At 41.7% G+C, this 26732-nt stretch overlaps 2 protein-coding genes across 2 annotated transcripts in view; both read left to right on the top strand.

Moving 5' to 3' along the window:
- Window positions 1-26732, top strand: part of LOC115738933 (salicylate carboxymethyltransferase-like) — a 95176-nt gene that overhangs the window by 12552 nt on the left and 55892 nt on the right. The gene's annotated exons all lie outside the window — the stretch shown is intronic.
- Window positions 15052-16992, top strand: LOC125312992 (salicylate carboxymethyltransferase-like). The gene is made up of 4 exons (XM_048273118.1): window positions 15052-15237; window positions 15587-16018; window positions 16098-16352; window positions 16458-16992. Exons 1-4 carry the CDS (start codon window positions 15163-15165, stop codon window positions 16815-16817), a joined length of 1122 nt encoding a protein of 373 aa, XP_048129075.1. The 5' UTR covers window positions 15052-15162; the 3' UTR covers window positions 16818-16992.

The raw sequence follows: 26732 nt of genomic DNA, 5'->3' as shown, positions 1-26732 counted from the left end.
TATATTTATCGCAAGATTTATCTTTCAGTCCATTTGTTTACTTCCTGTCTGGAGTCGCCACAAACCCGTTTAATCATCAAATCCCAAGGCTCTACACATTCGGTGAAAGATCTTTTGTTGCGGACATTTTCGGAAAAATATCTTTTTGGCATGGCTAGTAGGACCATTTGTGGTTTGATTTGAGGAAGTGCTAATGGCTAGACCAGAAATCAAGGCGGCGGCATCACCGACGAGAATCAATTTCAATAGCTATCGACGACAGATGGCTTGATCAGTAGTATTGGATAATATACCACAGGAACTTATCGACAACGTGCCATATCCGTGAGGGTATAGGATACCCGATTTCATTGTGTTCACGGGAGATGAAGATCAATCAACTGTTGAACACATCAGTAAATTAACTTCTCAATGCTGCGAGGCGAACAATGATTGGAGGCTTATGTTGAGGTTATGTTCGCTATCGTGGTCTAAAACGGCCTTTACATGGTATACAAGTCTGGCACCTAATTCTGTGTAGATCTAGGAGGACAAGGAGAACAAGTTCCAAGCACAGTCCTACTGAATGGTACCGAAAGTTACCTTGTCTGAGTTAGCTAGTATTAGATAATTTAATAACGAAACAATTGAACAGCATATAGCGCAGTTTAAGAGATTGAGAAATCGTTGAATGGTTACTCTTGCTGAGAGGGAAGTGACAGACTTGGCGAAAGCCGGATTGAAGTTTAATTTTAGAAAATGCCTAGAAGGCCAAAAATTTAGAGACTTGTTCTCTTTAACCGCTGCGACAGTGAGATTTGAGAATCTGTGGCAGGAGAAGGACAAAAAGCCTTACAAGGACTATAACCATAACTTGGTTTTAGCAGATTGTGAGAGTTCTGATGAGGGCAGTGATCAGGACGAGCCAATTGAGATCATTGTTGCCAAGATGGTTCTAGAAAAGCCTTATGTATGCTGAGCTTTGAAGCCGGCGAGGGTCAGAGAATCGGTTATGACTAAGGCAAAATAATTTGAAAGTTATTCATTTGATGTGATGAAGTTGGATGAGATTTTGGATCTCTTTTTGCAAGATGGCCTTATCAGATTAACTGAAGGCCAAAAGATACCGATCAAAGAAGAGTTAGTCAATAGGGTATTGCAAATGGCACCACTTTTGGAGCCACAGTACTTCCAATTGTATCGTTTTAAGTAAGCGGTTCAGGAAGCTATCCGCCAAGGGAAGATTAAGTTCCTCAAGGAACCAGACAAGAAGATGGAAATTGATGAGTATCCTTTTCCTCAGATGACCGGTATGGTGTCTGCAGCGTCTGAAAAGGGACCACCGCTGATGGTTCTGTGCCAGAGGTGTCATCAAGAGATGAGCTATGGTTTTTCGTCCAGATACGGTAGGAGGAAGCCAAGGTATAAGTGGCAATCGACGCCATGGGAATCGGGATATGAGGATCCGCATGTAGAAGCATACCTGTACCATTAGAATCAATACGCACTAGCGTATTGGAGTTGAATGCCAAGATGTTGGGACCTAGGAATAACTCGCATATGCAGGGACCTGCTGTTAAACGATTTCCACCTCAAGGTAACCATCCAATCAGGGCTGAGGGTTGTGAGGTTAGACCTGAAGGAGTCGACAAAAGGTCGTTCAAGCAGCGCTACCTAGATGGCGACCTAGAGATCGGTACATTGGGCGAGCCAAGTGGGAAGTACAACTTCTATGTTCGCCACTCGAAGCCACCGAGTACCAGTATTAACGTTAAAAATATTGAGCCTAGCGGATGGGGATTGGAGTTTGAGGATGATAATTTTCCTCCACTACTGAGCCAGGAAAATAATCGCAAGGGCACATTGAAGGTTCCTCAAAATCCTCCTGAAGGGCAGTGGTTTTCTATCCAAGAGCAGCAAGAGAATATAGGACATGCCGACGATGAAAATCCAGGGGGCATGTCTAGGACTCAGAGGCGTTGGGTTCAAAGAAAGAAGAAGATACAGGAGTTACAACTCCATTTAGAACAATTGAACTGACAGTAAGAAGCTCGAGAGTCAAAGAAGGCTAGATCGAAGAGTCTAGTGTGGAAAAGAGAAGATAGGAGGGGTAAAGCTTGGAGCAGAAAGTTACTGAAAAGGTACAAAAGGCTGAGTTCCTAAAGTCAAAATCAAAATTCGACTGGGCCGAAGCGTCTGCGTCGTCAGTGGGATTGAATATGATGCAGGCCAGGTTGCACCGTAATTTCTGAGCACTAGCGATGAGGGTGGCTTCACCGGAGAAAAATGGAATTGAAATTGAAGAGAAGCCTGAGGCCGAACTTCAATTTACCGATGAGGATAATGTAGAGTTCGAAAAGTTGCCCCAATAAAAGCACCTGAAAGTACTGATGATGATGGGACAAGTTGACGGTCAACCGGTTAACCGAATTCTGGTCGATGCTGGTGTGACATTGAACTTAATACAGCATAAGTTCTTGAAGAAAATCAAGAAGAAAGATGAAGATGTGATCCTGACGAATGTCACCTTATCAGACTTCACTGGGGATGTCAGTGACGCTAGGGGAGCAGTGGTAGTAGATTTGGCTATCGAGAACAGATCATCAAAGACTACTTTCTTCATAGTGAACGCTGGTGTGTCTTATAATTTGCTACATGCACACAAATCAGTTTGTACTGTCATCCCTACATCGAACTCTAGCTTTCTGGAATGAGGATGAAGTGAAGTATGTGAGAGCAAATCACAGCGCTAGCATCACTTGGGCAAATGTCGTTCCGCTTGATGTAAGCGTGGATAACAACGCCTTCGTGATTAAGCCACCAGAGGTCAGTACTAAAAAATTAGCTTATTGCCGCATTACTGGTAAGGGATTAGAATGGATTCCGAAGAAGACTAGGCTGGCAAGAGAGGAATTTGATGTTCTTTATGGAAAAAGATAACTTGTTATTGTTGACACCTAAATTTTGGCCATTATTTTTTAGTCATTAACTTTTGCATAAAAATTAGGGATTAACTTTAGTCCTTACAAAAAATAATTAAATCATCTTACATATAGTTTGCGCCTAGTTCATTTTATTTTTATAGCATGCATATAGTTGCATTCGACCGACGATGGGCGAGATAAAACGGATTGGACTAAGTGCGCGGAGAAAGAGGATTTGGAGACGTCTGTTATTTTCTTAAAGGGCCTAAATTATTGATTGAAATTCGAAACAATTCATTGTTGAGATTTTTCGTCAAATAGGCGTGGTTCTTGGGGGCATGAATCAAGATAAGGAGAAAGTGGGCATAGGCAAATCTTGGAAGAGATATTCAATCGGAGGAGAATTCGGTAAACAAAAACAATAATATATCTTCACGTGCCCACAAAAGCAATAACAGGAAGATCTGATTTCTTCCCTGGAAACTCGAGCCTTCTCGCCTATGAAAGGGGGCACGAGTGCAGAAAAGTTGAGGAGCTTCGTCCATTATAATGCAGAGAGAGGGAGTCGTCCAGTGAGGTCCATGAAGAAAAAGTGAGAGCTTGACGAGAGAAGAAAAAATAGGGAGCTTCGTCCAGTGGGGGCGGTTGGTTCAAAAGGTGAGTTTCGTCTAGCGAGGTCCAAAGAGAAAAGAAGGAAGGCTTCACAATACACCACAAGTTGCAGTTGAGAGCCTCCTCCGGCTGATCCGACGCCTCCTTGCTCGCTAACCCGACGCTCACCGAACGGAAGGGTGTGCTGCCGTGACTAAAAGAATTGGCAGAGGAGTTTTCTAGAGTCAACTTGCCAACGTGGGAGGAAGGATTCTCAGTGGGATATCTTGAAAAGAGGCCACAAAGAGACAACGTTAACAAAGGACACGCATAAAGAGCCTAAGATCAAAAAGAGAGAAGGTAGAGCGGTGATTTTGTGCTTGGTCTGTCCAGTACGTGCCGGGAAGGAAGAATCTCCCAGAAGCTTTGCAAGTGCCAACGTGATTCCTAGCCATTGGTCCGTCGAGCACAAGTATTGGCGCACAAGCCTTCGGTGCGAATTTCAAATTTCGAAAGCGAATTTTCGAATTTAGGTATATCTCTTGATTTGATATTCCGAAGATTATGTTGCTCGTTTTTGCTTGATTTAGTGCTTCGATTGCATGTGATTTGAATGATGCCATATTTTGCACTATCAAGTATGTTATCCAATTAGAGCATCTAAAAATTGGCAGCATATCTTTAATTCGGAAATTGTGTGCTTGAAAATGTAAGGATTGCATATCTCGAAGGTTGTTTTGCAAGATTCAATATTCGGTTGCCTTGATTAGAAGATTTGCACGTTAAATTTAGAAACCGAGAATTCTGAATAAATCTTGTGATTTGATTGAGATATTTTTGAAATCTTGCTGATAATCTGGTTAATTAAAAAAAAAAATCTTTTGAACATATCCAAGATACTCAAGATATCAAAGAAAATCTTTCAAAATGTCATCAATTAGGAAAGTCTCCTAATTCGCAACTTGCCACATGAGCAATGATTTGAGTTCAATCATTAATTGTAGGATTACGAATTAAAGATTTACTCAAATATTCGCGAAATGTTTTAAAAAATCGATTGAAATATCCACTTTCTTAATCGATTTGATTGTCATAATATCTTTAGAATGAATATTCTATTGCGTGATATTTAAAATTCTAAAAGATATTGCATTGCATTTTAGATAAATTTGCATTCTTAAATTAAAATCATGTAGATATTCGCACGTTTTATTTTTAGAATGAGTTAATTTAGATTTGCATTCTAGGATAGAATCAACATATTTGAGTAGATTTTCATGTCTAAAATAATTTATCATTAATATGTTGGGGATTAGGCAAACTTGAACCCTAAAACATGTAAGATAATTATCTTTAGGCATATTTTTATTTAGGGTCATTTATCAATCCGAAAATACAAAAAAAAAAAAGCTTTATATGTCATTTGCATGCTAGGTTTAGATCATATAGAATTTGCATGTTTACGTCTTCAATTAATTCGTAAGTCATGTAGTCAATTTAATTAGACCGTAACATTATTTGTACATTAGTTTCATTTAATTGCATGTCATCTAGGTTAGTCATGTAGTTAAATTAATTTCATATGCATGCTTAGGATTTCCTTGCATTTAATTTAATTCATTTGCATCTTACATTAAATTCATGCATTGCATATAGGTTAGTCTTTATCCCATTAAAAAGCGAAAACTCAAAAGTGAGAACAATTTGTCTTGGCGTATGCTTCCTGCAATTACCTTGACTTCTGGATGTTCAATTAATTGATTGTGCAATTGCATGATAACCTTTTTAGTGACTTAGGTTAAAATCAATTAATGTTGCTTGACAAAATTCATTTTCATGAAACAAAATAGTATCGAAAAGGCATTAGAGTATTCTAGCGTAATCAAATCCCCGGACTTAGAATCTCCGGCTCGCAGAAGTAATTTAGTTCTCCCGCTAATTTACTTAGGTTTCTAATCGACCTACCAAAAACGATTAGTGGCGACTCCAATTCAAATATCTTTGCATGTTCGGTTGCGATTTGGTATGGACTTGGGAGAGTCCGAGTTAGGTTAGTTAAATAATTAAGCTGATAATCCATGAGCCTAGAGTTTTCAAATTTTAGGTTGCGACAGTTACAAGAGCTTGTTGAGCGGTGCCCTTACTTCTTGGCAAGTGAAACAGAGGAGGCGCTAGCCAGAACCGATTGAGTCGAGGACTTTGAGAAATTTCCCCTGAAAGAATACACTAAAGTCTTGGAGACTAAGGATCCCTTAGTGGAAATGGCTATCGGTGATGAGGGGCACAAACACCTTATCCTTGTAAGTGCCTTGCTAGAAGAAGAATTCAAGCCGAGTTAATCGGTTTGATAAAAAAGCACAAAGGTGCTTTGCTTGGGACTATCTTGAGATGACCAGGTTGCAAAGAGACGTCATTGAGCATAAGTTGCTTATCAAGGAAGAGTTCGGACCACGCAAGCTATCATGCGGAATAAGTGATCGATCAATAAATAGATAGAATAAGAAGATAAATCGAACACCAAATGTATATGGTTTAATCGTAGAAACCTACGTCCATGGGGAGAGCAAGAACAAATTCCACTATAAATGGAGATTACAAACCACACTTGAGTCGCTCAAATACCCTCAGTGTCTTCTAAGTCCCAATTACATCTAATAACATACAAAGTATTTAGCTCTAATTTCTCGTGAAATAATATCTCAATCTCACAAAAAAATTACACAAATTTTACTACAAGATTTAATTGGCTTGAACACTAATTTTCTTGGAGTAATTCACGAGTAAAGCACCCCCTTGGATTGCACGCCGACCAATGTATATAGGTCACACCCGCAGTCAAAAAGCCTTTTGAAGGTTCTGCACCAACTCACCGACAAAGCCCGAAAATATAATATTTAGGGGCCCCCTTGTTTTGCCGACTTCTATCCGGAGAAAGAAAATCCGGGGGATTTGGTCATCAAAACCACATCCAACTCGGACTTTTTTTTGGGTCTTTTCTTGATCACGGCTTCAACGGCATTAGGAAAGTAAATTATAGAGCCCTTATCTCATACAGAACCGTGCATATCCTTTTAGGGAATTTGCTTGATTCCGAACGTCCATAGAAAATTCCAACTTCTACTTCAATCTTGCAGATAAGGCTTATCCGCAATTTCAGATTTTCATTTCGGACTTGAACTCGAGATATATTTCTAACAATCTCCACCTTAGCTCAACGGTTGAGCCATATTACAATCGCTTTGCCAAAAATCTGAACTTCGTTACTACTCTCTCAACAGTCTCAATGGACTCAACTGCCATAGATAACATCCAAGTCCAAGAAGCGCTTGAACTTCACCATAATCGTGGACTTCATCTAGACACCAACTCCACATGCACCTTTAATCGCTTCACAAGGACTTTTTGACATAAGCTCCTTAACCACGGATAAAGCAAAACCATCGTTGCATCCATATTTGTCGGGAGACCAAATACATACCTTGTCAATATCAGCGATTCTAGCAACCGTTGGCTCTATAGGCTCCACCTCGCTGCAAGCACCATCCGTGTCGATTATTGCGCTAATATCCGCTAACTCAGGAGTTTCTAGTTGCAACTTCACCTCAAGCTAAACACCGCCCGCATCCGTATGGACACTACTATAATCACTCCTAGCTAGAAGTACTGGAGACTTGTCAAAGGTAATTTCTCTACTGCGAATGAGTGAATATATATTCGGACACCACAACCGATAACCATACTTACCTCATGCATAACCATGGAATATGCACTTTCTTGCTCTTTCATTGAGCTTACCATCACTAACTCGAACATAACATGGGAAACCAAATATTCTAAGAATACGATAGTCAGCAACGTTACTTGACCACACTTATTCGGAAATCCGACATCCAATCGCAGTCGATGGGGATCTATTCATCGGGTAGCTCATCGTACTAAGAGCATTCGTTAGGAATCTCCTAGCCATACCAGCACTAGAGAGCATTTTATGGGCAGTCACTAGTAATGTTCGGCTCATCGGCTTTGCAACATATTATGGTTCATTGGTACTAGTGTGGTGTCTCACTATGCCTATTCATGTAGAATTCGTTTAATAGCTCCGAGAAAAACTCCATACTTTTGTCGGTCCGCACATGCTTCATCGTTTTACCAGTCTCCTTTTTTTATCAAAGCACTCAACCGCATGATCCCGACAATAGAATTAAACTTGTGCCTAAGTACAAACACCCACATCCTCATTGAATAGTTGTCAATAACTGTTAGCATAAATCTAGCACTCTTCCTCAAAGGAAACCGCGATAACCCGCAAACATCCAAGTAAAGTAACTTTGCAATTTCCATGGTTTCTCCGGCAATCGCACCAAACCGCACTTTTTGCCGTTGATCTAAATCACAGCACCTGCATATATCCAGTTTGTTAGCAATATAACCACATAATAAATTCTTTTCACTTAGAACCTTCAGGCTTCTCTTGCTAATATACCCCAACCGCATATGCCACAATTTAGACTCTTGAACAGATGCATCCTATATCTCCGCATCAAATTCTATCACTGTCTCACCTTGAGGCTCATACATGCCGTTATGCTTGATTCCTTTCATCATTACCAAGGCACCTCAAACATCCTTCAAAATTTCACATTCCGAAGAGTACCGATACCCAACTGAATTCGGAGCACTCAAGGAAATTAGATTTTTTTTCAACTCTAGAATATGCCTAACTCCAGTCAATGTTCTCACAATACTACTATGCATTCAGATTCTAACATCGCCAACACCTATAACATCACATTCAGCGTTGTTCCCCATCTGCATTTTACTACTATCCATGCATTGATAAGTAGTAAACTAGTTTCTATTTGGTGTAGCATGAAACAAACAACTAGAATCCATAATTCATCCATCAAAGGACGAATCATCAAGACGAGACAAGACAAAATCAACATTATCTAAGTTACCATTAGCTATAGCCGTAACATCATCCACATATTCAACTCTAATTCCCTTGCCCTTCTAGTTTTTCAGTTTAAGGCAATTCCTTCTAAGATGTCCCCTCTTGCTATAGTTTCAACAGACCACCATCAATATTAGACTAATTGTGTCTATTCATGTTCATACTACTTCTGCTAACACGAGTACTAGCTCTTCTTCTATTTTCACCTACTAAAACAATAGATATAGATTCGTCGGATTCTCTTCTACGGATGTCCTCATTTAGAATTAAATCTCGAATCCCATCAAACGTTAGACTTGTTGATCCACATGAATTACTAATAGAAGTAACAGTAGTATTCCAAATATCAGACGATGAGAATAATAGAATCAAAGCACATATCCCGTCTTCAAAGTCAATATCAACTGAACTCAATTGATTAACGATCATATTGAATTCATTGATATGATTAACAACCGACGCACCTTCGCTCATTTTCAAATTAAATAGACGTCACATCAAATAGACCTTGTTGATCGCAGAGAGCTTCTCGTACATATCCGATATGGCTTTTATCAAACCTGTAGTGGTTTTCTCTTTGACAATATTAAACGCGACGTTATGAGCCAACATCAGCCGAATAACATACATCGCTCGTCTATCCAGCAATTCCCAATCAGATTGCTTCATCGTCTCCGGTTTTTCCCCACATAAGGGCAAGTGCAACTTCATCTTATATATATAGTCCTTAATCTACATCTTCGAGAAACCACAATCCTTCCCCTCAAATCTGTCGATTTTCACTTTAACTTCATCTGTCGCCATCGATTTGCTTCAACTCAAGCAAGCCTAACTTTGATACCAATTGTTGAGCGGAACAAGTGATCGTCAATAAATATATAGAATAAGAAGATCAATTGGACACCAGATGTATGTGATTCGGTCGTAGAAACTTACGTCCATGGGAGAGCAGCAATAAATTCTAATATAGATCAAGAAATATATAGAGATTACAAAGCACACTCGAGTCCTTCAAATACCCTTAGTGTTTCCCAATGCTCAATTACTTCCAATAATGTACACAGTATTTAACCCAAATTTCTCATGAAATAATTCTCAATCTTACAAAGAAATTATATAAATCTTATCACAAGATTTAATCGGCTTGAACACTAATTTTCTTGAAGTAATTCACGAGTAAAGCACTCCCTTGAAATGTACGCCGACCAATGTATATAGATCACACCCTCGGTCAAAAAGCTTTTCGAGAACCGACAAAGCCCTAAAATATAATATTTATATGGGGACCACCTTGTTTTGCCGACTTCTATCTACAGAAAATCCGGGGGATTTGGTCAACAAAACCAAGTCCAACTTGGACTTTTTTTTCCCTTGATCACGGCTTCAACGGCTTCAGGAAAGTAAATTATGGAGTCCTCATCTCACGCAGAACCGTATATATCCTTTTAGGGAATTTACTTGGTTTCGAACGTCCATAGAAAATTCCAACTTCCACTTCAATCTTGCGGATAATTCTTATCCGTAATTTTTTATTTTCGTTTTGGGCTCAAATTCGAGACATATTTCTAACATAAACAACCCCCTAGGCGATTTGCTCCCGTTGTGGTATCGAAGGTTAAAGAAGATATAGAGAGGCCATTAACGGCTGGTTTCATTCGAACCACCTGGTATGTTTAATGACTCTCTAATGTAGTCCTGGTAAAGAAGAACAATGGAAAGTTAAGGGTATGCATCGACTTCAGAAATCTAAATGCAGCACTGCCGAAGGATGAAATGAGATGATATCTTTGATGGATAGTCACTCGGAATATAATCAATTTTTCATTGCTGAAGATGACGTGCCAAAGATAGCGTTCAAGTGTCTAGGAGCTAGAGGAACTTTTGAGTGGGTGGTGATGCCATTCGCATTAAAGAATGTCTGTGCGACGTATCAAAGGGCGATGAATTTCATCTTCCATGACATGATCGGAGACTTCGTCGAGGTGTACATTGATGACATTGTCGACAAATCGACAAAGATTAGTCATCTTGACTATCTCGAACGATCATTTGTCAGGATGAAAAGAAATCAACTAAAAATGAATCCCCTAAAGTGTGCATTTGGAGTTAGGGCAGGTAATTTCTTAGGATTTCTGGTTAATGCTAGTGGTATAGAGATTGGTATGAACAAAGCTAAAGCTATCCAGGAATTGTTACCGTCGACGACAAAGAAAGAATTGCAAATGGTGATAGGGTAAATAAAGTTTCTGCGTAAGATTTATTGCTAACTTGTTAGGGAAGATAGAGGCATTTTCCCCATTGCTTAGGTTGAAAAACCCAGAAGAATTCATGTGGAGGGAGTCGCAACGACTTGCCTTTGAGCAGGTGAAGCAATATTTGTCTAATACTCTTATTTTGATTCCACCTAAAGCAAGTAGACCATTGAAACTCTATTTCTCGGCTATCGATACAACAATCGGGAGCATGCTGGATCAGGACAATCATGAGGGCAAGGAACAAGCAGTTTATTACTTAAGCCAGATGCTTAGCAATACCGAGAGAGATACACAACCTTAGAAAAGATAGGCTTGTCTGAGCTCAGGCATTACATGTTGTCCGCCATTGTCCATGTAATCTGTAAAACAAATATTGTTATGTTTATGCTAAGCAGGCATATTATTAAAGGCGGGATGGCTAAATGGGCATTTGCCATGTTTGAATGGGATCTAGTTCACGTACCAATGAAAGCAGTTAAGGGTTAGGATCCATGTGTGGAAATTTAAGAATATGAAAAGGAAAATTACGCCCAAGTTATACCCTGGATATTTTACTTTGACGAATCCCGCATAAGCCAAGCATCAAGGATTAGTATCTTAATAGCTTCTCTAGGGGACAGAAAACGAGATTAATGCTCAAACTAGATTTCGAGTGCTCTGATAATCAGGTGGAGTATAAGGAGCTAATAGTTGGCCTGTATATCTAGGAGACTCTCAGTAAGTGATTAATCAACCAAGAGGGGAGTACTAATGCTTGAACGAAAATTTTATCGGATATTTCACCATAACCAAGGGTTTGCTGGAAAATTTTCCCAGCCACAATTTGATTCATGTCAAAATATGCCATAACGTGGAATCTAATGAGTTAGCTCAAATGATGTCAAGGTATAGAATAGCTAAGGCTTTAGCCGATGTTATAAGTTCTGAGGTAAAAAATATTACCGCCGATTGAAAATCGGAACATGGCATTTGAAATCAATACTACTGACATTCAAGAGGATTGGAGAAAATCTTACGTTGAGTATTTGACAAAACCCGTATCGGGAGATATAGCCTTTAAGAGGCGAGCTCTCAAATATGTATTAGTTGGGGACGAATTATTCAAATGAACGGTAGAGGGTATTCTGCTGAGATGTATAAATAAAGAAGAAGCGTTGAAAGCTGTGACTGAAGTGCATGAATGGCTTTTGCGTCGACACGGATATTTTTGGCTGACGATAAGCTAGGATTGCATTGATTATGCAAAGGGTTGCCAGGCTTGTCCAATGCAGGGAAAAATACAACATGTGCCTGCATCCGTGTTAAACCCGATGGTCAAGCATTGGCCTTTTCATGGCTGGGCTCTGGATATTATAGGCAAGATCTCCCCACCGTCAACCAAGAAGCGTGGCTTTATTTTGGTTGCCAGGGGCTACTTTACTAAATGGGTGGAAACCGAGTCTTATAAACATATAACCCAGAAAACCGTGATGGAGTTCATTGAGCAACACATCATTCATCGGTTTGAGATTCCCGAAACAATAACATCAGACCAAGGGATTGTGTTTACTGGAACAGAAGTATAGGAGTTTGTTCAGTCTCGAGGCATTAAGATGATACACTCCACTCCTTATTATGCGCAGGCCAATGACAAGTCGAAGCCCCCAGTAAGATTCTAGTTATCTTAATAAGAAGCACTTGAAGAAAAATCCCAGAGAGTAGAATAACACGTTGTCAACCGTATTGTGAGCATACCTATTGGCACCTAATTTTGTCGGTCGCGGATTTTATTTTTCTGCAAAAGGGAATATACATCTTTTCTTTATTATCACAAATTAGGATAAAGAAAAAAAATAAATAATTGCAAAAAATTGAATTGGGCCGGATCGACCCGGGCCCACGAGGGCGAAACCCGCCCTACAATCCCTGTACTCTCGTGGCCCACCACTCAATGGCAAGTGAATGATGTCCACGGAAGAAAACGTGCAGAAGAAGGAAAGGGAGATATTTGAAGAGGTCTTGGTGAAGTCGTGGAAAAGGGGCCAACAGAGAGAGATTCTTAGACAACATCAACAATTTGTCTGCTATTTCGGTTTTATTACCTAGCGTTTTAAGAAAACTCGTTAATAAAACTCTTGAAAATAAATAACGTCTTTTACATTTTAACAATAATTATTAGGGGTGAGCATGATCCGGTTCTCTCGGGAATATGGAATTGGACCAGTGGTTCCGATTCCCAGTTTCCGAAACTGGAGACCGGATCGGAGATCCTTGGAACCGGACTGGTCTCTCCGGTCCTATTCAGGGGTGGTCCAGTGGAACCGGCAAGATACAAAGGGTTTTTTTGTCCAATACATTCTGCATAGTAAAAAGAAATTATGCATGCATAAGTGCAGTGCAGCAACAGAAACACACAAGCCTTCCCACTCCCCACCTTATCTTCTTCACGTGCATTGACAAAAGTACCCACTTGCCACGGCTGCTCAAACCTGTAATTAATTACAATGTTAAGCAGCTTTTTGTAGAAGCCCAACTGAATATAATGTCCCGGGGATGTTAATTAGTCAGCAAGATGGCACAACATGAGGTGTCAGCCCAAGGATTGTCTCTAATTTCTCGGATGATTTTGCTGTGCGGAAACAAATAATCGAACAATAAATAGACAAAACAAGAAAATAAATTGAACACCAGTTGTATATGGTTCGATCGTAGAGACCTACATCTATGGAAAAAGCAGCGACGAATTTCAATATAGAACAAGCGATACACAGAGATTACAAATTATACTCGAGTCACTTAAACACTCTCGGTGTTTCACAACCCCAATTACATTCAATAACGTACATAGTGTTTAGGTTTTCAATTCCTCACGAAATAATCTTTCAATCTTATGAAAGAATTACACAAATCTTACTACAGAGATTTAATCGGCTTTGTCACTTGAATAATTGATGTAATTCTCAAGAAGAAATCTCTGCCAAGTACTCATCGAAAAACGGCTCTTCAATATCTACATATATTCAATGCATCCTTAGCACTCACGTAAACAGGAGCTTCAAGACTCTCGCATCAACAACAGCACCAGAAAAAAGCCCTCAATCACGGATATATGTATGTTGCCCAACTAAAACATACAGAAGAGGACTCCAACATGGACACTGAATCCCGTTCATGATTCCAAATCTGGTCGAAGGGTCGGCACTTTCCCTTTTGTTCTTTTCTGGATTTTCTTTTAACAAATAATTCAAACTAATACAAATAGAAACAATCCAAATCCAGCTATGTACTTTCTTTTTTATCATGGCTCCAACACGTAACAAATTCAATAATTTGCAAGATTCGTTTTCTTGAACTTATGTGTATCAGGTTTTTACAACTTCATTCAACGACTTAAACTCGATACATATTTCAATAGATTTACCTTTTTATTACTTTTCAAAAAGATTGCATTTTAGTGGAAAACTAGGTTGATTTGTCGCGTCCGTATGCGAAGTTTAGCTACAGATTATAGGCATCAATGCCACAAGACACTGTAGTGTAGTATGCATAATTGCCCATTAACTATCGGTCCGGTTTCCCTTTGGAACCGAAAATCGGACTGTCCGGACACTGGTTCCTCTTTTAGGAACGGGAAACCGAAATGGTGACCTCTAGAAACAGACCTAACCGGCCGGTACGGTCCGTTCGGACGATTTCCTGTTCGGTCAGTCCATCTTGCTCACACATAATAATTATGGCAATATGGCATGTATCCTAAGTAGCACCGATAATGACACACGACACGTAATATGGCACGACAAGATACGTCGACAAGTTATTTCTCAAAAAATAGAAAATTCTGTCACGTGGAGACAAGTTGTATACTAAATTTATATATTTATATATACATGATAAATTAACATATTCAATATATATTTACAACAAAAAAAAATTTTGGTAGGGAAAAATATATTGAAAATGTTTGAAATTGACCCCGTACATTTTGATCCCTAAATTATTGAAAATGCTTGAAATTGACCCCATACGTGACAAAATGTTGTGTCGGAATGCTAGACTCGTATGTCGCTGGCATATCCGGAGCACCGACCATGTGTCTGTCGTATGTTAGGGAGTGTCAAAGAGTGTCAAAGTGACGGGAAGTGTCGACACGATACAATACGACACGACATAAAAGCCCCGAAAAGTGTCGGTGCTTCCTAACATGTGGCTAGATTGGCGCCATGCATGAAGAAGCACAACCCAACATGAATGTCATAAATATCTTGACTTTTTTATGTGTCCTTGATTTGGGAGGAATCAGAATTCACACGGCGGATAGAGATCCCACCAAATGGACTTGTCCGGTGCAAAATTCGTGCCCACGTGTTTCACACTCGAACTGAAACACAACTTAGTATCAATCATCGACCCAAAGTACCTAAAAAATGTCTATAAATAGAAGAGTCTCAAACCAATTCGAACGCAAGCCAATTAGAGAGAGATGGAAGTCATGCAAGTATTACACATGAATGGAGGAATGGGAGAAACAAGCTATGCTAACAACTCATTGCTTCAGGTACGTCTCTCATCACATAAAATCTTGGATTAAACTACATCTAAAGATTGATTATTACACACTCTTTTGGTAATTATGTGCCATAAAATAATCTCTTCATTCTATATCAAACTAGTGTTTTTTTTTTCCTGTGACATTCTAATTCGGATCAACGTAGCTACTATGTGGAATCCACAAGATTTTATCGTTCTATATGAAATGCACTCCTTTCAATCGTGAATATAACATTGTTCGACAGTAGAAGATATACATAACAATTGAGATTTATTTTTTTGTCCATGGAAAAAACTAAAGATACGAGCCTTTTCTCTTTATCTCGAGTCAATGCCTTCTTCGTTTCCTTTTGTAGAGAAAGGCGATATTGATGACGAAGCCCATAATCGAGGCAGCTGCTACTGCTCTCTTCTCCACTGCTGACACCGCCTTCCATGCAAGCCTCGCAATCGCGGACTTGGGCTGTTCCTCTGGTCCCAACGCTCTCTTTGCCATGTCTGAGATCATCACCGTCATGATCAATCTCTGCAAGGCTACGAACCACGAGCTGCCGGAGTTCCAAGTGTTCTTGAACGATCTCCCCGGGAACGACTTCAATACCATCTTTGCTGGCCTCTTGCCGAGATTCCAAGAGAAGCTGAGTGAGCAAATGAAGGGTAAGTATGGAGCATCGGCGACCTTCTCGTGCTTCTTCAATGGGGTTCCTAGTTCCTTCTATGGGAGATTGTTCGCTCGGGAGAGCATGCACTTGATTCATTCTTCGTACAGCCTCCATTGGCTGTCTCAGGTAATATTTTGACACGTAGTTTCATTTGTTAACTTGATGGGAAACAAACTCATTGTCTCCCTCATTTTTGCTTTGTCAGGTCCCAATAGGAATAGAGGGAAACAAAGGCAACATATACATTGCCAGATCAAGCCCTCCGGGGGTGATTAGGGCATACTACGAGCAATTCCAGAGGGACTTCTCGATGTTCTTGGAGTGTCGTGGGCAAGAGTTGGTGATGGGAGGGCGTATGGTTTTGACCATCCCGGGTCGAAGAAGCGACGATCCTTCAAGCAAAGAGTGTTGCTCCATTTGGGAGCTCTTGGCTATTGCTCTCAATGAGATGGTCTCCAAGGTAACCAAAACAAAAAAGAGAAATCAAAAGAGTACTTGAAATCGCAATTGTCTTGTAATTTTCGGTAGTCAGAATCTAAAATTTTACATCTTACCACTAACCCAGGGACTCATAGAAGAAGAGAAACTGGACTCCTTCAACATCCCTAACTATACTCCCTCACCAAAAGAAGTACGATTGGAGGTCCAAAAGCAAGGCTCGTTCTCAATAGATTACTTGGAGGTATCCGAAGTGAATTTGAGTATATTTGACTCGGATTTCAACCCTAACGTTGCCTCGGAGGATGAGGGATATAATTTGGCCAAGTGCGTGAGAGCCGTGGCCGAGCCCATGCTCGTCGATCACTTTGGTGAAGAGATCATCGACGAGGTCTTCAAGAGGTTTGGGGCTCAACCTGCTGCTCACATGTTGAAGGAAAATCCTGCGCTTGTCAATGTCGTCATTTCGCTGAAGAAGATCGCCTAGATAAGTCGCAAAAGTTCACGAATAGATCCACTATAGATTTACGTACGTTACAGTGAAGTTGGAGTGGGAATGTGTCGAGTGTGTTTACTATAGTTTGAAAAAGTTGTGGCTGTTTCACCTGTGTAACTTCATATATCTTATCTTGTGTAAAGAAAATACAAGAGACTTCCAAGTTTTTATCATTTATTTGTGCTAGGAAAATAGAAATAAAAAAAAAAGGTAATTCAAGTATCATATGAATGGTTTTACTCCAACATGTAAGTGAGATTGTAAACATTATAAAAAAGAAGAAGAAGAAGTTAATGAAGCCATCTATATTTAAGAACTTGGAGTCATAAACAAACTAAAAGTAGCAAGTCACTATGATATTATATAACACCATGCAGAGGGTTATTCAGCAGTAAGACCCGGCCCCTAACATTTCGTAGTGCGTTGGATATAGAGATGACATTGTACAATGACGAAAAGTACGAGAACTACTTATCTCAATACCCATTTGAAGAATTCAAACAAACAGGCCCTTAATTAGCTTTAGCAATTTGGAGTAGACTAATGTTATAGATATTGACTCATAAACTAGATAGGTTTATCAATCGATATCGCAAACTGTAAGTGTTTATTCAAATTAGTGGCTTATTTAAGGAATTTGCCATATTATTTTGTGAATTCATCTAGTACATGAGTTTTACTGGCAGTAGCATTAGCCTTTTGAATAACCAATCCATTTTTCAGTATACAAAAAGCTATCCATGTGAAGGATTATACGAATCTCAAGCTTTTTTTGGATCTATAAAACAATGCGAGGTAGTAAAAACTCAATAACTTTTTTATCCTAAGTTGTTGATGGACGTAACCTAGGTTAGGTACGTGGTTTAATCCGCGACACAGAGAGAAAGGTTGACATTACTACGAGCGATTTTTTTTTTTTTAAATAATTTGCAATTATATATTTTTTGGAAAACAAAGGGAACCACGAGAAAAAGTCAAAAGCCTATTTGTAAATACTTTCTCATAGTTCCCGACAGCTAATCCTGAGCAGGAACATTATCATATGAAGTGTCTTTTTCATCCATCATCACCATAACATACAAATAGAAAAGATCTACTCTGCTGTACAATTTTAACTCGCCAATGGAGGAAATTTGGAGGTCAAAAAAGTTTAAAGTAGAAAATGCTCGAGAGAAATCTGACGGGAACATTTAGGGTTTTTTTTTTTTTTCTCAATCTCTCCTCGCAAGATAACTTGCAATATCCACGTAAATTACAAACTAGAAAAGTATGATAGTGTGATAGTATAATTGGGACTTTTATCTTAAGAAATGTCTGGTGCTAAATTTGATTTCAATTGGACGTAATTTCTTGAAGTATAGTATTGAGAAGTCTTCCTCACCTTTATCCGTCACGACCCGAACCCTACGAATCGTCGACATCCCACCTGGCCTCACTTGCGTACAGTTCTCCAGGATCCTCGGGCCAACAATATTATACAACACATGCGGAAGCAACAAAATCTCCGTACAGAAAACCAATAACACTACGATAACTTGGGATGGTAAAAACACACATATGTACATATATACATAGTTGTTACAAACTGTCAAACCTAGGGCTTCAGGGGCCACCGTACAAGCCCGTGGCCACCTATAACAAAAGACACGTGGTCGAAGCCCGCTACACTACCAAAATACAACACTCCACAAAAACCGAGAGGCCGACTATCCTAAGCCTCATCCTCACTATCCGGCACAATCTCGCCTAAGGCTGCCAGCTCGTCCTCATCCAACTCTGAAGACTGCTCGACATCCAAAGGTTCCACAACTTCACCATCTTCTTCTGCGGGTACCGCAACTATGGGGTTAGGCGCCAAAACTCCAGGCCCAGCATCTGGATGCACTACCACACCATCGGGAGGAGCAGCATTTACCGGATCAAACTCTCCGACTCCATCAAAGGGAACATCAAATCCTCTCGGTGGTCCCACAAGCAAATCCCCGTGGCGGTACGTCCACGCCACGTACGTATGAGTCTTCCAAAAAGGCTCTCCGGTATCCACCCATATCGTAGTCACGTGCCTATAATACACCTTGTCCTCTCCTACTGGGTACTCTGTCACCACGGTTTCCATGTCCCGCGGGATCCCGAACCTTTGAGGCGGGTCATTCATGGCCGAGGCGGATGGTCCGAAAAACAACGAACCCACGACGGGGTGAGATAAAATCTCAGTAGGAAAATCTCTAACCCTAGATCAGGTCGCTAGTGCCTCCAGACACCATCTAGGCGAGCAACAATTTCCAACAACTCTTTCTTTCTTACCCAAAAATTCCCCAATTAAATTCCAGAAAATTCCACTCTTTCTCTGAAAATTCTCACACCTTCTCAAATATTCTACGTTACTCTCCTCTCGGCGTTTCACGCCTCGGTCCGACAATAAAATATTCTACGTACTCCGGGGCCCATTTTTAACACATCCAGCCATAATATAAATATCCACATTACTCCGAAAATATTCCACGTCACTCCAGAATATTCCACGTTACTCCAAAAATATTCCACGTCACTCCAGAATATTCCACGTTACTCCAGAATATTCCACGTTACTCCAAACATATTCCACGTCACTCCACCGACATCATACATTCATGAAATTGAGCCTCGGACCTTTATGGAACACGGCTCTATACATATACCCGGGTCTCAGACACATAGGAATACGACCCACGGATCTCGGTCTCGGACACATAGGAACACGACCGGATCAAGTCTCGGACAATTAGTCGAACACGACTCACTTTGGTCTCGGACGACTTAATTGAACACGACTTTCATACTTTCTCGGTCTCGGACAATCGGACGAATACGGCTTACTTTGGCCTCGGACGACTTGATTGAATACGACCCTCATATTTTCTCGGTCTCGGACAATCAGACGAATACGGCTCACTTTGGCCTCGGACGACTTGATTGAATACGACCATTACATTTTCTCGGTCTCGGACAATCAGACGAATACGGCTCACTTTGGCCTCAGACGACTTGATTGAATACGACCCTTCTCATTTTCTCAGAACAGATCGGGACCACGTGATTCACTCACGTTAGAGAATTAATAATTCGGGATCACCCGATTAATCCACACTAAACCAAATATTAATTCATACTACCCGATCAATTAACACTACCATAGTATCCAATCCACGTCATGCGACCATATTACGCTAATGTAGCAATTTATAAATCACGCGCCACTAAAATTATACTAACGTGGAAATTCATCACGGCCGAACGATAATAATTTTCTAACATGCAAAATAATTCTACTATAGTACTAAACTATAGTACTAATGCCACATTTATTTAGTACCATGGCATAACAACTTTATGTCACATAAAAGTAACCCTAGTTAATATTTAAACTAACCATGGTTCAAAAACTAACTAGAGTCAAATACTAACCTAACCATGATTAAACTATAGCATAAAGTAACTCTAGTTAGGGCATAAAGTAACTAGGGTTGGTAGGGTGACCATGGTCAAACTTTGACCAAACAAATATCCTCTTGCAATTACTATTCACCTCAAGAACAAGCATATCTCACCTCCATTTCTGCAATTTTCGTCCAGCCCCTCCACATGCTCAAAACCAACACTTTTCTTCATCAAAAATTCATAATTTCATGGTCTTTTAGCAACCTAACCACCTAATTTAGGTTTAGAAACAATCCTACCTCAAAAACTCGCAAAAACCTCCGTTGAACGGTTGAGGAAAAGCTAATCGGCGATTCCGGCGATCCTTGCACGGCCGGCGACTCGGCGACGATCTAGCGACTCCAAACGCTCCAAAGCGACACCAAAGAAGGCTTGAAGAATTTTCGGCAATGGAGGGTGAGAGAGAGGGTGTTTGGCCAAGTGAGGGAGAGGGAGAGTGAGGTAGAGAGAAAGTGAGCTAGAGAGAGAGAGAGTCTTTGGATAATGAAGAAGAAGATGCCAATATAATAACTAATATAGGTTAATAATAATTAATTATGCTCCCAAAGTCAAGAGAAAAATAATTATCTCCCCTCATTGACTAGTCAATCTCGGCCAAAAGGAAAAATGGCCAAAATACCCTTAGTTCCAAGTGAAAAATGGGGTATTTTTCGAGGGCAAATGGGTCCTTTCCCATATCCAGTCCAAATATACTTTTCCCGAACCTCTTTGGGGCGAACCGCGAAGGAATTTCACACAGGATGAGGAAACGTCCAAAATTTTATTTATTGAAACCCCTGAAGGTCCGACGTCAAATTCCGAAGCTCGATTCGCGATCAATCTCGATCAATAGAATTGTCGGCGTATCTCAAACTAACGGGCGGCTTTTAGGAGCTACGCGTATCGACCCGTGATTAAAATCACGTTTAAGAATTACTCGAGCCTTGGCGACCTTGGTTGTCATTCAATTGCGAGGGTCAATCACTAGTCCCGATGGACACGATCGTTAGAAAATAATTCGGGGACGTTCGGAACCCATACGAGGTCGAACGGAATCACCCGTGATCCAAGCGTTGGGTATTATCCAAATCGTTCCTTAATTATCCTAGGATCGGCCTATATTGGTCCAAAATATTCCCTCGACAATTTTCATGGCCAAAGAGTCAGTCCAGGATCAAGTTCTTAGGTCCACGTACTTGATTTTTCCTAGTTAGCCATTCCCATTTGGTTAGTCTACTCGAGAGGGATCGGTTCCGAGTGAGATTCAACTGAAGTACATCGATGAGACTTTTCATTTATTCAAGGCTTCAAAACGAGCCGGATTACGGGATGTCACAATTCTTCCCCCCTTACAAAAATTTCGCCCTCGAAATTTACAACAAAACTTATCTATTCAAACAAATGGGGGTGCATTTGCCTCATCATTTCTTCATTTTCCCAGGTTGCCCCTTCCGTTCCATGATGTTCCCATACGACCTTCACCAGTGGAATTGTCTTGTTCCTCAGAACTTGTTCCTTTCTGTCTTCTATTCGCACCGGCCTCTCCACGTAGGATACCCTTTCATCCACTTCCACTACTTCATGATCCAGGACGTGCGTTGGGTCCGGTTCGTATTTCCTCAACATAGACACGTGGAAAACATTATGGACTTGGGACAAGTTCGGCGGCAAGGCGAGTCGATAAGCCAATGTCCCAATCCGTTCCAGGATTTCAAATGGGCCTACGTACCTCGGACTTAATTTTCCCTTCTTCCCAAACCGAGATAAGCCTCTCATCGGCGACACCTTAAGGAAGACATGATCTCCCACCCGGAATTCCAACGGTCTACGTCGTCTATCCGCATAACTCTTCTGACGACTGCGGGCGGTCTTTAGCCTGTCTCTGATCACTTTCACCGCCTCAACGGATTGCTGGACCGGTTCTGGTCCCGTTATGCTTCTCTCACCAACTTCATCCCAACAAACCGGAGTTCTGCAAGCTCTACCGTACAACGCTTCAAACGGTGCCATTCCAATACTCTGCTGGAAGCTATTGTTGTAGGCAAATTCTACTAAATGCAGCTGTTCCTCCCAGCCCCCTTTAAAATCTATCACACATGCTCTCAACATATCTTCAAGAGTCTGAATTGTTCTTTACGATCGTCCGTCTGTCTGAGGGTGATAGGCGGTGCTAAACCGTACTTGAGTTCCCATGGCATTCTGAAGACTTTTCCGGAAAGTCGCAGTAAACTTGGGGTCTCTATCCGACGTAATGGTTACTGGCACTCCATGCGGGCGAACTATTTGGCGCATATACAACTCAGCATACTTTTCCATTGCGAAATCCTTTCGCACTTTGCTAGAAAATGTGCCGACTTAGTCAATCTGTCGACTATTACCCAAATCGAATCGTGCCCTCTCTGGCTCCTCGGTAATCCCATAACGAAGTCCATGGTAACGTGTTCCCATTTCCATTCGGGAATCTCTAGCGGTCGAAGTAGTCCTCCAGGCTTACAATGTTGTGCCTTCACTTGCTGGCACGTCAAACACTTAGCCACATGCTTGGCCACGTCGACTTTCATTCCATTCCACCAGTAATGTTGGCGCAGATTCCGGATACATTTTAGTACTCGCTCGGGTGCACACTATAACTACTCCGATGTGCTTCTGACAAAATATTTTCCTTGAGCTCCTCATCGTTAGGAACACACAGACGTCCACGGAATTTCAAGATTCCGCCCTCGGCCACTTGAAATTCAGGTTTCCTCTTGGTGGCATCCGTCTCTAAAATTTTCTGAATGTCGGGATCCACTGACCGCAACGCCTTAATCCTTGCCCGAATCTACGGCTCAATTCTCAGAGTTGCCGGTAGACTTGTGAGATTGCCAACTTCCAACTTAAACTCCGAATCTCTCAACTCTTCCAATAAAGTCCATTCTTTCACCATCAAATGCGCCATGCTCGACTTTCGACTCAGAGCATCCGCTACTTTATTCGCTTTTCCGGGGTGATATAAAATATCACAATCGTAGTCCTTCAATAACTCCATCCAGCGGCGCTGCCTCATATTCAACTCTTTACGGGAGAATAAATACTTTAAACTCTGATGATCCGTATAAATCTGAAACTTTTCTCCCCACAGATAATGCCTCCATATCTTCAATGCAAAAACAATTGCCGCAAGTTCTAGATCATGCGTTGGATAGTTCTGCTCATGAGGCCTCAACTGTCGCGACGCATATGCGACCACCCCGCCATGTTGCATTAATACACATCCGAGTCCTTTTAGCGAAGCATCGCTATAAATTTCAAATCCTCCAGGACCCGATGGTATCGTCAAAACCGGTGCCGTCGTCAACCTATGTTTCAGTTCTTGGAAACTCCTCTCACATTTATCTGTCCATTCAAAGTGAGTTTCCTTCTTCGTTAGCTGCGTTAGCGGAATAGATATCGAAGAAAACTTTTCCACGAATCGGCGATAATACCCTGCCAAGCCTAGAAAACTCCGAATTTCCGTGACGGACGTCGGTCTTGGCCAATTCACCACGGTCTCAATTTTCGCCGGATCTACCGAGATTCCATTACCCGAGACGATATGTCCAAGGAACGCTACCTGGTCGAGCCAAAATTCGCACTTGCTAAATTTGGCATAAAGAGCGTGTTCTCTTAAGGTCCTGAGAATGATGCTCAGATGATGTTCATGTTCCTCCAAACTCCTCGAGTACACCAGAATATCATCGATAAACACAATGACAAACCGATCCAAGAATTCTCCGAACACCCGATGCATCATATCCATAAAGGCAGCCGGGGCATTAGTCAATCCAAAAGGCATGACCGTGAACTCATAATGCCCATATCCCGTACGAAAAGCAGTCTTCGGTATGTCCTCTTTCTTGATCCTCAACTGGTGGTAGCCCGTCCTCAAATCGATCTTAGAAAATACTGAAGCGCCTTGCGGTTGATCGAACAAGTCATCTATCCTTGGCAATGGATACTTGTTCTTAATAGTCACTTGATTCAATTGCCGGTAGTCAATGCATAATCGCAATGACCCATCCTTTTTCCTTACAAACAACACTGGCGCTCCCCAAGGCGATGCGCTGGGGCGGATAAATCCTTTATCCAGCAATTCTTGCATCCGAACCTTCAATTCCTTTAACTCTGAGAGGGACATTACGTAGGGCGCCTTGGAAATTGGTTCTGTCCCCGGTGCTAACTCAATCACAAATTCTACTTCTCTTTCAGGTGGCAATCCCGGCAATTCTTGAGGAAAGACATCGGGATAATCGCGCACCACGGCTATATCCTCTAGCCTCGGTCCTTCAATCGACGAATCCACTACCGCAGCCAAATATCCTTGGCATCCTTCATTTAACAACTTAGTCACTTCCAGTGACGAGATCGAGGAATCGAGATTCCTCCTCGACTTCCCACAAACTCAAATCTAGGATGACCAATAGGATTAAATTGGATCACCCTGCTACCACGATCAAAAACAGCTCTTTGCTTTCCCAGCCAATCCATTCCAATTATCACGTCATAATCATGCATAGTCAAACCTGCTAGGTCTATTAATTCTTCTCTACCGCCAATGACTATCTTACATCCAGTACACCCTAAGGTAACCAATACTTTATCCTTTAAGGGCGTAGTTACGTGCAACATTACTTCTAGCGCTTTTAACTCAATCCCGACTAACTCCACAAATTGAGCAGATACAAACGAATGGGATGCTCCGGAATCAAATAAAGCATATGCAGCATGATCACATAAGGAGACCGTACCTGTGATCACGCCGGGCGCATTCTGCGCCTCATTGCGCGCCACTGCATACACTCTTCCTTGCGCCGGCGGTCTGTTCTGGTTATTACGTGGAGCGGCTCTAACCTGAGGCCTCGCACGGGGTCTTTGGGGCTGAAATCGCTGTTACGGGGCTAGCTCCGGGCAACTCCTTACATGATGATCAAATTTTCCACATTTAAAGCACGCCCCCATCCTACTCGGGCAAGGTCCATTCCCGTGCCTCCTGCCACAAAATCGGCGATTCTGATTGAACCGATATACCGATTTCCCATTATTTCTTCCGACGGGAGGGACAAAACGCCTATTTCCCATCATGGGCCTCTTGTCAAACCGGCGGTTGTCCCCGACCGGCATGAACCGCGATCCGGATGTGGCAGCTCTCTCTTTCATGTCTCGCTCCACCATCCGACCCCGCTCATATAGCTCATCATAATCCCTCGGATTCAGCAGGATCGGCTGACTGCGAAGCTCCGGCCTCAATCCGTCCCGAAACCTCCTCGCTCTATCCAGTGGATTCTCTACCATTCTAGGAGCATACTTTGTGAGTCTCGAGAATTCAGCCTCATACTTGATCTACCGTCATATGGTTACGGCGGAGTTGCTGAAATTCTAATATCTTACGTTCTCGAGCGAGTCTACGAAAAGTATTTCCCATTGAAGACTTCGGTGAAGATAGTCCAATTCGATACTGTACCCTCCGGGAAAACTCTTCCCCTGGTGGCCTTCCACCAATCACTAGCTGTGTCCCGCAACCGATATCTTGCCAGCGTCACTTTCTCCTCTTCGGTGCAACCCAACACCTCAAATGCTTTCTCCGGATCTTCTATCCAACGAGGTGCAGCTTTCGGGTCACCTTTCCCGGTAAACCTTGCCGGTTTCAACTTCAAGAACTGCTCTACCAACCGATGCATCTGTCTATTCCCGTTATCATTCCCCCGATTAACATTGCCCCCATGGGCAGCAGCGGCAGCAGCAGCAGCAGCAACAACAGCCTCGGCGGCTTGGGCAATAGCGGCAGCTCGTTCCTGAGTTTGCCTACCCATGAGATTTCCTATTTCCTCAAGAGCCCTAAGGACTCCATCCACTCTCGGATCTTCCCTAACCGTAGTTCTTGAACTAGAGGCTCCCCTAGAACCTCCTCTAGATGCTCCTCTAGAACTTCCTCTGGAACCTCTACCTTGATTTTCCATTTCCGTCAACTCTCTTCGCAACACCTGAACCAAAATAATTCCACCAAGGAATTAGAGACCTAAACCACCCACTTGAGTCTAGCGGTCTCACATTGCTTAACATAGCAATTAGCTCAAAGCTAATAATCGTTTACGGTAAACGATTCAACAAACAGCACCAAAATTCAGCACGAAAACAATCAATCAAGCAAATCACGGGCGCATTTTCAAATGCCCCGCATAACGCGATTAGCTCGCGTAGACACCTAAGGTCTCTCTGCCTAACCATCCCAAAGTTATCGCTCCTTATCACTCCATAACTCTTCCAAACCTGGATCGAGCTGACCTTGCTCTGATACCACTCCAAACGGGGATGTCACGACCCGAACCCTACGAATCGTCGACATCCCACCTGGCCTCACTTGCGTACGGTTCTCCCGGATCCTCGGGCCAACAATATTATACAACACATGCGGAAGCAACAAAATCTCCGTAC

The sequence above is a fragment of the Rhodamnia argentea genome, chromosome 1 (genome assembly GCF_020921035.1).
Source record: "Rhodamnia argentea isolate NSW1041297 chromosome 1, ASM2092103v1, whole genome shotgun sequence".
Taxonomy (NCBI): Eukaryota; Viridiplantae; Streptophyta; class Magnoliopsida; order Myrtales; family Myrtaceae; genus Rhodamnia; species Rhodamnia argentea.
The sequence above is the reverse complement of the archived record's forward strand: the minus strand, read 5'-3'. Positions and strand labels throughout refer to the sequence as shown.

Coding starts and splice junctions, on each gene's coding strand:
- LOC125312992 (XM_048273118.1), top strand. CDS start 15,163: ATGGAAGTCATGCAAGTATTACACATGAATGGAGGAATGGGAGAAACA. Junction 16,019..16,097: donor GCCTCCATTGGCTGTCTCAG/GTAATATTTTGA, acceptor TTGCTTTGTCAG/GTCCCAATAGGAATAGAGGG. Junction 16,353..16,457: donor TCAATGAGATGGTCTCCAAG/GTAACCAAAACA, acceptor CCACTAACCCAG/GGACTCATAGAAGAAGAGAA.